This window comes from Anabrus simplex, chromosome 2, assembly GCF_040414725.1.
Source record: "Anabrus simplex isolate iqAnaSimp1 chromosome 2, ASM4041472v1, whole genome shotgun sequence".
In the NCBI taxonomy this organism is placed as follows: Eukaryota; Metazoa; Arthropoda; class Insecta; order Orthoptera; family Tettigoniidae; genus Anabrus; species Anabrus simplex.
Window position 1 is genome coordinate 1,025,296,213 of NC_090266.1, and position 12,910 is coordinate 1,025,309,122.

Consider the following 12,910-nt stretch of genomic DNA (forward strand, 5'->3'; position numbering starts at 1 on the left):
ATAAATTAAAACACCTTTATCATTGTTGAACTGTTAAATTTTCAATACGGACCTAAAATGAGGTTTATAACATGTAATGTGACAGCCAACCAGGCAAAATGTAGATTAAATAAGTTTCTCAATCTGAAAATGAAGATTTGTAAGTTAGGAAAAGATTTAGCTTTTCTTAAACAATGTCTGAGACTAAAACTTGTACCTACTTTTCTTAAATCAACACAACGTAAGAACATAAGCAATCCAAGCCATAATGTAACCCAAAATAAGGTAAATGAATTATGGCTTAATAATGAAATCAAGGCATATTACAGGAAGAAGTCCAAATTGAATTTGCAATTATATAACGTTCACTTAGCGGTGACACAGGATTTAGCCCCATTAGAATGGCAGTCTTTTTATCAACACATGGAACACAAATTAACATACGCACTTAGTAAGAAACAGGATACATTGAATAAGAAATTGAATCATTTAATAGACACACAAATACGTCGTAGTAAACAAACGAAATAAGAACAAATTAAGGGCCCATCGGACAATGTTACTCCCACGGTAGTTAACTTGACCAAGGTAAAATTTACGGAAGGAGAGAATGACCTACTTAAAAGGGGTCCAAAATACAATTGGCCTAATAAAGATAGAGAAATAGATATCATTAACACAGTTGCAGAAGCGGAGGCGAACATATCAAAACTCCCACGCGATGTACAAGATGAAGTAAGATTGGAGTTAAAGAAGAAATTACCCAGACTGGCTAAAGAAATTTATTCCAATTTTGATCCCAAACAACAGAAAACAATAAAAAACATGAAATCGAAAATTGAAGATAACAATATTATAGTAACCAAGGCTGACAAAGGGGGTGCGATCGTTTTGATGGATAAAGATACATATATCAAGAAAACTGAAGATTTTTTTGATAATAATAAATACACATTAGTAACAAAAAATCCGCTAACTAAAATTCAACGCAACTTAAAAGCCTTACTTAAAAGATCCACATCTCTCTTTACTGAACAAGAACAATTAAAACTTGTCAATATGAATCCTAGGCTCCCGGAAACTAGAGCTATGCCCAAAATACATAAAAAAGATATTCCGATTCGTCCGATTATCAATTGCCGTAATTCTCCCACGTATAAAGTCTCCAAATACATTCACAATTTTTTGAAAAGACATTACACTTTTAATAATAAACAACCATTAAGAAATTCCATTGACTTGTGTGACATTTTGCTTGGATTTGGCGTACTTCCAAACCAGATGATGTGTTCGTATGACGTAGTGAATATGTTCCCGAATATTCCGACAGATAAAACTGTTAATATCATTCATGATAATATTTGTAAACACAGTAATCTTAGTAAAATGGAAGTAGAAGAATTCACTAGATTGTTAAAGTTCGTATTAGACAATAACTACTTCACATTTAACAATAATATTTATAAACAGAATGGATTAGCAATGGGTGACCCAATATCGGGCATCCTTGCCGACATATTTATGGATTCAATCGAACACAATGAAATAATAGCAAAAATTAAAGGAATAGATTTATGGTTGAGATATGTAGATGATACATTTGTAATCATAAACAAAGATGTCACTAATAGTCAAGAAATCTTAAATAAATTAAATGAAATCGAACCTAATTTGAAATTCACGAAAGAGGACAAAGTCGATAACTCATTGAATTTTCTAGATATAACAGTTACGCGTAAGGTTAACACTTTTGATTTCCAAATATTTAGAAAACCGACACAATCATCTACAACTATAAACAATTCCTCTTTACACCCGAGTTCACATAAACAAGCATCTTTTCACAGTCTAATTTATAGAGCATTTAGAATCCCTCTATCTCCCATGAATTTGAAGAAAGAATTAAATTATATTAGATACCTCGCTAAACAAAATGGTTTCAAAATAGAAATGACCAACAAATTAATCAATAAAATTAAGAACAAATTATCTACGAATCTGATACCAGAAAAGACCAAAAAAACTGAGTATGCTACATTCACTTTTAATAATCCAGCTATACACCAGATTACTAGCGTATTCAAGAAACATAATTTTAATATAGCTTTTAAAACTACTAATACTAACCAGTCCATATTCTTTAATCATAAAAAAGTTAATTATGATAAGAATCGTTATTTAGGATCGGGAGTATACAGACTTAAATGTACTCAGTGTAATTTTTCATATGTTGGACAGACTGGGAGAAATTTTATGACAAGATACATGGAACATGTTAACGCGGAAAAACATAGGAAATACTCAGCGATGAGTTTGCATATGAGGGAGACTGGCCACAGATTTGAATCCATAGAGAAAGACTTAACGATAATTAGAAACATACAAAAAGGAAGAATGCTGAATGAATTAGAAAGTTTATACATCTATTTAGATCAGACGTACAATAAGCAAAAGAATCTCAATGAAACCACGGACAATAAAAGTATGTTACATGAATTAATGCCGAAATTATTAAAGTCAGTTAGTTCGAATAAATTTAGGATACCTAATATATTTAATTCTTCAAACCCTAATACTCCTCCCATACCTACAGATATTAGGCCTACTTCCAGCAATGCAGTTGACTCCACCCCTTTGTCAGCCTCGTCACATTTGACTCCACCCATCCTCTCCTCCCTTCCGCACTCCCCTATTCCTTCCCCTCCGAGTTCGCTACCGCCTCTGCAGCACAGTTATAACACCAGACTTAGAGCCAACAGACGGGCAGCAACCAACTCAACAGTAGTTAAGAAATAACAACTTCCACTTACATGTAAGTCCTCATCTGTTTCAAAATTATGTAAGACTGAATTCTCTCCTTACGTTCAATTTCTTATTTTTTCTTTTCCTTCTCTTACAGAAAACTTATTTCTGCATCTGTTGACATTTTCTGGCAAGGATTCAGCCATTTTATTACCTACCGGTGCTAACGGCCTCTTACAATTTTTCAATAGACGCTTCTGCCTTACTTACTACGAATTTCATCAGCGGCCTTGAAAAGATTGTATTCATGACAATCAAGTTTATGCTTGTGTACACGCCCTCATGTCGTTGGCTTTTTATTACTACCACTTTGATTTTCCAATATTTTATATGAACTGTTTTAATTCGAATTTTAATAGAAGTTTTAGTCTCCGACAAGATTATAGTTTAATCATAAGACAGTTTTCCATTAGCATCTTTTTATTTTATCATTTTTCACAATTTTATTGTTCTGAATTTTAAGAACAGACTAAACTTTTAACTTCCACTTTTTATTTTAGTTGTATTTTTGATGATTGTATTTAACTTCCACTTTTAATTTAGTTGTATTTTTGATTATTGTATTTAGGCTGAAGATGCCCTTAATTGAGGGCGAAACATGTCCCATGTAACTAAGAATTTAATTATGTAACAACTATACGTGATAATATAAGTATTGAATAGGTGGAATAAATTAAAACACCTTTATCACTGTTGAACTGTTAAATTTTCAATACGGACCTAAAATGAGGTTTATAACATGTAATAAGTGGTATGTTCCGAGCTGTCAGTGGAGAGATGGCGTGGGAGGACATCAGTAGACGAATAAGTTTGGATGGTGTCTTTAAAAGTAGCAAAGATCACAATATGAAGATAAGATTGGAATTCAAGAGGACAAATTGGGGCAAATATTCGTTTATAGTAAGGGGAGTTAGGGATTGGAATAACTTACCAAGGGAGATGTTCAATAAATTTCCAATTTCGCTGCAATCATTTAAGAAAAGGCTAGGAAAACAACAGATAGGGAAACTGCCACCTGGGTGACTGCCCTAAATGCAGATCAGTAGTGATTGATTGATTGATTGATTGATTGATTGATTGATTGATTGATTGATTGTTAAAATTTAGTTAAATTTAATCAAAATCATGATATTAAAAGAAGTGTCGTGGCTACTGTGAAAAACCTTACGTGATACAGAAAAAATGGAAAGCAGATTTGAACTTGGCACACACAAGTTAGGTAGGATCGCCTATTAAAGCTTTTACCGGATGAAGAAAATATTTTGCAGGCTAGTGTAATTATACATTTAAACCTTATTTTAGTATATTAATTTTCTATTTATAGAAGTTATCATAATTCTATACCAGAGTTTGTAAATTATGATGAAATATTGTCAGTAAAATCTAGAACCAACTTACGAATCACTAAATGATGTTTTCAAATTATGACCCAAAATGATGCAGCTACAAAATAATCCTAACTAGTATCAAATACTTTTTGGTTAAAAACCTCTGCCTTATGGTACCGTAATTATCAGAGTGGGTTCCCTACTACTGTACTTCTAAAACATCAGCCACTGTGCTCATTTCATTCACAACAAAGTCTTGTAGCGGGCTGTCTACATGCAACAATGTGGTAAACTAGGAAGTGGGGGGACGCCATGCTTTGTTTACATTGGCAAACCCTTTCTGTGCAAGCGTCTACAATTAGTTGATCACCCTCAGGGTTCATTCTGCTTCAGAAGGTCAGTTAAGAAGCTTTTGAATATGAAAGGACCAAGTACTAAGGCTGAGCAAGTTGCCACACTGACCACATGACACTCCAGTATCGCAGGCCATGTGACTGTGTTGTGGTTGTCTCCACAGAGCAAGGTCCTTATTGGGTTATGCATGTCACAAGTCTCGTTGTATTTGAAACTAGCCAAATATGGCCTGTACAGTAAATTGGTGATTTAGAAGAGAAAAAAAAAAACCTCTCCGTTTATTTACTTTTTTCTTTCATGAAATTGAAAAATGAAATGTCGTATGGCTTTTAGTGCCGGGATGTCCCAGGACGGGTTTGGCTTGCCAGGTGCAAGGTCTTTCTATTTGACTCCTGTAGGCGACCTGCGCGTCGTGATGAGGATGAAATGATGATGAAGACAACACATACACCCAGCCCCCGTGCCATTGGAATTAACCAGTTAAGGTTAAAATCCCCGACCCGGCCGGGAATCGAACCTGGGACCCTCTGAACCGAAGGCCAGTACGCTGACCGTTCAGCCAACGAGTCGGACTTTTCTCTCATAAATGGAGTCAAAAGGCAGACTTCTTGCTGGTGGAGATCAAGCAGCAAACCCTGAGCACCATTTTGCATTTCAGACCAACAAAATTCCCAGGCATGTATCATCAGAATGGACATTACATTTACTGCTGTGTTACAAGTTATGGGGGGGCGGGGAGTAACTTATCTTTGGTCTGAGTGTTGCATTGTCCTCTGAAGATAAAGGGCCAGATTTACACATTTTTAAAACTTTTTTTTTTTTGCTTAATGGGCTCTTAGATAAGATACATCCCGGATTATACCAAGTTTTAACATTTATGCCATGCAGCCACCTATACCTTGCAGTAAACATAAAATGCAGAATGTATCATGTATGATACAAAAGGTTACCATAAGTTACACTAATGTCTGAGCCAGTCTCTATATATACGAGGGTTGGAACTTAAATAGAGGCAACATTGCTGTGGAGACGCTATGCAAGCGAATCTAATATTGTCGCTGATAGCACACATTGGTTACATACCTACCTTACCTCAGAGCAAATGGACTCGCCCTTCCCACATCACCTGCGTGCACACAAGTGAGAGAAACACAGTCACTTGTGAGCTAGCGGTCTAACGTAACGTTGTCACAATGTTTTTCAAACAGGAACAATGGAGTTAGATCAAGATTGAATGTGCCAGAGGTCGTACAGCACGCCAGCGTCATCAAGGTCTTCAAGAGGCTTGCGGGGAATCTGCATTGCCTTACAGAACAGTGGCACGTTGGGTAAAAGCCTTCAACGATGGTCGGCAAACTGTTGCGGACATTCATCGGGCAGGTCGTCCTACAAGCACCAGTGAAGAAGTGCATGCTCTTGCCGTGTTACTGGACAGTGATCTAAACCAGACGATTCGTGAGCTCACCCAAGAAACAGTGACAACGTTACTTTAGACCGCTAGCTCGCAAGCGACTGTGTTCTCCCAGGATGGTAATATAGTAAGTGAGATTGAATCAAGGTGTAGTAAAGCTAATGCAGTGAGCTCGCAGTTGCGATCAGCAGTATTCTGTAAGAAGGAAGTCAGCTCCCAGACGAAACTATCTTTACATCGGTCTGTTTTCAGACCAACTTTGCTTTACGGGAGCGAAAGCTGGGTGGACTGAGGATATCTTATTCATAAGTTAGAAGTAACAGACATGAAGGTAGCAAGAGTGATTGCTGGTACAAACAGGTGGGAACAATGGCAGGATGGTACTCGGAATGAGGAGATAAAGGCTAATTTAGGAATGAACTCGATGGATGAAGCTGTACGCATAAACCGGCTTCGGTGGTGGGGTCTTGTGAGGCGAATGGAGGAGGATAGGTTACCTAGGAGAATAATGGACTCTGTTATGGAGGGTAAGAGGTAGAGGGAGACCAAGATGATGATGGTTAGACTCGGTTCCTAACGATTTAAAGATAAGAGGTATAGAACTAAATGAGGCCACAACACTAGTTGCAAATCGAGGATTGTGGCAACGTTTAGTAAATTCTCAGAGGCTTGCAGACTGAACGCTGAAAGGCATAACAGTCCATAATGATAATGTATGTATGTAAGTTCTAGCTTTGTATCACCAATCTGACATTCAATTCTGTTGAATTTCTTACCTACTGACATCAATTTAGTCTTTGAGAGACTAATTTTCATACCATACTCATTGCACCTATTTTCAAGTTCCAAGATATTAGACTGCAGGCTTTCGGCACAGTCTGCCATTAAGACCAAGTCGTCAGCATAGGCCAAACTGCTTACTACATTTCCACCTAACTGGATCCCTCCCTGCCATTTTATACCTTTCAGCAGATGATCCATATAAACTACGAACAGCAAAGGTGAAAGATAACAGCCTTGTCTAACTCCTGTAAGTACCCTGAACCAAGAACTCATTCTACCATCAATTCTCACTGAAGCCTAATTGTCAACATAAATTCCTTTGATTGATTTTAATAATCTACCTTTAATTCCATAGTCCCCCAGTATGGCGAACATCTTTTCCCTCAGTACCCTGTCATATGCTTTCTCTAGATCTACGAAACATAAACACAACTGCCTATTCCTCTCGTAGCATTTTTCATTTACCTGGCGCATACTGAAAATCTGATCGTGACAGCCTCTCTGTGGTCTGAAGCATTCACAGCAATATTGAAAAACCAAGGAGGTTTCGGCAGCTGAAATTGGTACCAGTTATAGAATGTTATGTCTTCTTTACAAGAAAAATACAATGGACCACTTATGACCATGACTTTTGACTTTTTTTTTTAAAGAAAAATGTTTCTATCAGTGAAGTTGTCACATATTCACCATGCTGATGCAGGTACACAGCTATATCTATCGGCATGATGTCGAACTGCGTACATCCTAGATTCTGTTGCCTTTCACAGATGTATTTGAGAGACTTAAACTGGTACCAGTTACGGGTTACAAGAATAATGCAGTGATGACCATCATACTTGAACTCTTCAGTGAAAAATATTATACTTCACTCAAATGAATATTTTTTTTTTTCCATTCTGGGTTTATCTCTATCAATAAGCACGAGATAAAGCACCCCAACTGGTGGCCATGGTTGTTAACGCATCGTGTATTTGGTCAGACATCTTAGTTAGCTGGTTTGAGTCCTGTCAGTTAAAAATACTTTTATCTTCAGCTTGCAGGGCAGGGGGGTGGTGTTATAGAATTTCTAATAACCAGAATGCGTGCCAAAAGCCTGGATTAAACTCCAAACCTCTATGCAGTTCTCATATGGGGTGAAGGGTTATGACTCTGTTGGTGATTAATTTTGGGCAGTTGTATGTAGCTTTCTCAAGTGTACACAGATCTGTAGACATTAAAGTAAAACTCCGACTTACAATTGCAGTGCAAATTTTAATCATAAGATAGACTAATAGTCCATTTAGAATTTCCAGTGACTTTATAGATAGTAATTTTGACTGTCGAAGACAGGCTTATGTACTAGTAAATGATAAAACACGTGACGTATCATATATGATACATAGGGTCACAAGAGGATATTGATAAACTATTCCTGTAGTTAATGAATATACTTCTTTATTACAGCAATAAAGTAACAAGGCATGATGCAGTCAAGGACTCTCTCAGTATTCTCCATTATCACCTCTGCTATTGATGAATGAATGAAAACCTACAGCCTGTTTTCCAGTCATTGACCGGGTCAGGGATGGAATGAATGAAGCCCCCTTCTTGCGGCGAGGATAGGAATTGTCCCCACTGCTGAGGCCTGTCGCACTCCTCTGGGGCAATGGTTAATGACTGACAGATGAAATGAAATGATAATAGAGAGTGTTGCTGGAATGAAAGATGACAGAAAAAACCAGAGTATCCGGAGAAAAACATGTCCTGTCTTCGCTTTGTCCAGCACAAATCTCACATGGAATGACCGGGATTTGAACCACGGAACCCAGCAGTGAGAGGCCAATGCGCTGCCGCCTGAGCCACGGAGGCTTCACCTCTGCTATTGATATCCCTCCTAATGTTGGAACCTTCACCATTGAAGACAAATCAGTGTGTCTTAACTGTCTTAGTGTCATACTTGGTTCTTACCATGTGTATATTCGGAATTCTGGATCCTTGTGGTCACTCACTGTAGGTCAACTGATGTCTCTTCGAATAAAAAATACCAGTTTGAAATTACATTTAAAAATTCAGATATTTGACTTTATCATTTTAAGTATGACCAACCCGTAGAGCTAAATGTATTTTTTCACATCTGTAGCTTATTATCCTCATTTTAAATATGAATTGTGAAGTGTTGTAATCTATTTTAAGATCATATTCCTGGTTACAGTATTGCTCAACAATTCGCTATAATCAAACTTTTAGTGAACTGAATCCAGTTATATTATCTTCACAACATTCTGTTCTAAACCTCTTTTGATTATATTCAGGAAACCAGTTCATAGACCATGTTTATTTTGGTAACTTGGCTAAACATGGTGCTGTTAATTCACCATTGAAATGAATACTGTTTGTTTAGAAGGTTTCATTATTAATGCTGAATTTTTGGTATAATTGAAGGTCTACCCATCTACTGTGCATGTGACTGCTGTTCTTGTGGAATATAAAACCCCAACAGGACGCACCAACAAAGGAGTTGCCACTTCTTGGTTGGCCAAGAAGCAGCCAAAAGATAATGATCTTCCATTGGCACCAATATATATACGTCGTTCACAATTCAGGTAAATGCCTAATAATGCTATAAGAATTGTATCCTTGCTGTCTTGCATATGAACAAACTACCAGAGTTCCCAATTTGAACAGTCTCACCAGTTCAGTATACTTGGGGACAAAACATGATGGCGTTAGTTCCTGGAAGCAAGCTGGAAGCCATCTGTCTATCAAAGCCTGCACTGTGCTGGGGCATAAGTTCTAAGTGATCCTTTTTTTTTTTTTTTTTTTTTTTTTGAAGGGGTTGCCAAATCACATTGTTTCACACACTCTTCAGTCTTCACTCTCAATCAATCCATCAATCACTACTGATCTGCATTTAGGGCAGTCGCCCAGGTGGCAGATTCCCTATCTGTTTCTTTCCTAGCCTTTTCTTTAATTATTTCAAAGAAATTGGAAATTTATTGAACATCTCCCTTCGTAAGTTATTCCAATCCATAACTCCCCTTCCTGTAAACAAATATTTGCCCTAATTGGTCCTCTTGAATTCCAACTTTATCTTCATATTGTGATCTTTCTTACTTTTAAAAACACCACCCAAACTTAATCGTCTACTAATGTCATTCCATGCCATCTCTCCACTAACAGCTTGGAACATACCACCTAACTTAAGAACTAGTGTTAGGTTTAACGGTCCACCCAGTCAATACACTTCACTTTCCAAGTGAAAACTATTTAATATTAAAATATGTTAAACATACTTTGGAACATGTTTCATCTAATTTAAGACTTCTTCAGCCATAACATCTTGTAACAGATTAACATACTCATTGTTGCTGGCTAATAATTTTAAAAATGTAAGAACCCATGTACTTTATGAACTGTTTGAGAATACACTAAAGACAAAAATAATATTTACATAAAATTGTCCATCACTTCTTGTAAAAGAATTTCTTCAATGTTAAAATTCGAATGACATATCTTGAAAATATGAAATGCAGTGCTGGTAGCTGGTAGCTTCAGTGTACTGACTGAGGGAGATTTGAATTCTGGTCTCAGAATAGGAAAATGGGACCGTATCCACATCAGAATACTTAAAAGCTTTAATTCTTATGAAAATTCCTTTTAAAAAATAGGCTATTTCTGGTAGATGGAATCTAATGCTTCTGAGATAGCCCGTCATATGGCAAAGATCTGCGCAGCATGACCACCATATTGATAGCTTAATTCTTATGAATCTTCCTTTTGAAAGGCAAGGTCTGCAAAGAAAGAGGTAAGTTATATACAATTAATGGGTTTAAAATCTTCGGAAAATCTAAGAAATGAGTTTCCGTCATGAATGTGTGACGTAAAAGCTCACCATCAAAGTTGGTGAAACTTCCTATAGCTGGTTCACATCTGAGTCTTGCTCTGACTTGCTTCTCACCACGCTACTGTGCTTGTTATGGATGTAAAGGAGAGGGTATATAAGTCTCTGGTAAGACCCCAACTAGAGTATGGTTCCAGTGTATGGGACCCTCACCAGGATTACTTGATTCAAGAACTGGAAAAAATCCAAAGAAAAGCAGCTCGATTTGTTCTGGGTGATTTCCGACAAAAGAGTAGTGTTACAAAAATGTTGCAAAGTTTGGGCTGGGAAGACTTGGGAGAAAGGAGACGAGCTGCTTGATTAAGTGGTATGTTCCGAGCTGTCAGTGGAGAGATGGCATGGGAGGACATCAGTAGATGAATAAGTTTGAGTGGTGTCTTTAAAAGTACTAAAGATCACAATATGAAGATAAAGTTGGAATTCAAGAGGACAAATTGGGGCAAATATTCATTTATAGGAAGGGGAGTTAGGGATTGGAATAACTTACCAAGGGTGATGATCAACAATTTTCCAATTTCTTTACGATCATTTAAGAAAAGTCTAGGAAAACAACAGATAGGGAATCTGCCACCTGGGCAACTGCCCTAAATGCAGATCAGTAGTGAATGATTGATGTTTCCTCTCGCCCGGTGGAACTTGGCTAGGGGCAGGAGGGGGTTGGGAGAGAGCAGTGCTATTAGTAGGGGAAAGGGAAACAGTTCCACGTATAGGTAGAACGGGAGGGTGGGATGTTTGTTTTAGAGGAGGTAACTTCAAAGTATTCATTTTTTGTGATAAGAGCAATGGTATCTCTTCATATAGTATATTTTTGTTCTCTTATACCTCATTCAAATTTTTGTTTGCGTTAATACTCTGGTCCAAACTTATATAAATATTTTTGTAATTGCTCATCAGGTTCCCTTTGCTCACTTTTTTTAAGTGGTCAAGTCTCTATTTATGTCAGTATATTGGTGACCAGTATCTTCCATGTGGACACTCATAGCAGAATACTTCTTGTATCTATTAGCATTGACGTGTTCCAGATACCCAGTTTGAAAACTCCTACCTGTTTGTCCCACATACGTGACAAAACATTGATCGCACTTAAGTTTATAGATTCCTGAATCTAAGTAATTCTCTTTATTGTAATTTACACTATTATGGTTATAAAATATATTACCATTATTGTTCTTTGTTGAAAATGAGACTTGATGGTCATGTTTCTTAAATAATTTTATGATTTGAAAAATCCCTGGGTTTGTAAATGTAAAAGTCACATACTTTGAACTCTTGCAATTCTCTGGTGTTAGTCTTATATTGTTCTTTCTTTTTACTTTACTTATAATTTTATTAATGTTATTAACACTGAACCCATTCATATTGGCTACCTTCTGTATGTATTGTAATTCTTTTTCTCTTTCTGTACGAGATGAAGGTAAATTGAAGGCTCGATAAACCATTCTGAAATAAGCAGCCCTCTTACGACTCCCAAAGAAACCTTTTCAATTGTCTCCGGAGTAAATGTATCCTTTCTATATACTTTATAAGAGAACTTACCGAGTTCCCTCTTAACGATTCCATCCAAGAAATTTAAAGCATTGTCCTTCTCGTTTTCAAGTGTAAATTTTATTCTTTCATGTAATGAATTTAAAAATTGTAAGATATTGTTATTATTGTTATAATGTTTATCTATTGAAAGTAATAGCACTGCTTCCCCCCCCCGCCCCCCCCCCCCAACCGCCACTAGCCAAGTTCTGCCCGGCTAGAGGAAACACAATTATAACACGCACAGTAGCATGGTGAGAAGCAAGTCAGAGCGAGGCTCAGAAGTGAACCAGCTATAGGGAGTTTCATCAACTTTGATGGTAAGCTTTTATGTCACGCAATCGTGACGGAAACTCATTTCTTAAATTTTCTGAGGGTTTTAAACCCATTAATTGTAGCTTATATATCTTTTTCTTTGCAGACCTTGCCTTTTGAAAGGAATATTCATAAGAATTAAGCTATCAATATGATGGTCATGCAGTGCAGATCCTTGCCATACGACAGGCTCTCTCAGAAACATTAGATTCCTTCAACCAGAAATAGCTTATTTTTTGAAAGGAATTTTCATAAGAATTAAAGCTTTTAAGTATTCTGATGTGGATATGGTCCCATTTTCCTATTCCGAGACCAGAATTCAAATTTCTCTCAGTCAGTACACTGAAGTTACCAGCACTGAGTGTCATATTTTCAAGAAATGTCATTTAAATTTTAACACTGAAGACATTTTTTTACAAGAAGTGATGGACAATGTAAATATTATTTTTGTCTTTAGTGTATTTTCAAACTTTGTAAAGGATATGGGTTCTTCCATTTTAAAAATTGTTAGACAGCAACAATGAATATTGAAAT

The 12,910-nt window shown here is 36.8% G+C and overlaps 2 protein-coding genes across 5 annotated transcripts in view; one reads left to right on the forward strand and one right to left on the reverse strand.

The window, feature by feature from the left end:
- Nucleotides 1-12,910, forward strand: part of Cpr (Cytochrome P450 reductase) — a 576,566-nt gene that overhangs the window by 506,646 nt on the left and 57,010 nt on the right. For all 4 annotated transcript variants that reach the window (XM_067141922.2, XM_067141924.2, XM_067141923.2 and 1 more), the window contains one exon: nucleotides 9,079-9,239. In XM_067141922.2, coding sequence (XP_066998023.1) covers nucleotides 9,079-9,239 — 161 coding nt within the window. The remainder of the gene's footprint in view (nucleotides 1-9,078; nucleotides 9,240-12,910) is intronic.
- The window catches only part of LOC136864651 (lymphocyte antigen 75), a 350,542-nt gene that overhangs the window by 67,677 nt on the left and 269,955 nt on the right, over nucleotides 1-12,910 (reverse strand). The gene's annotated exons all lie outside the window — the stretch shown is intronic.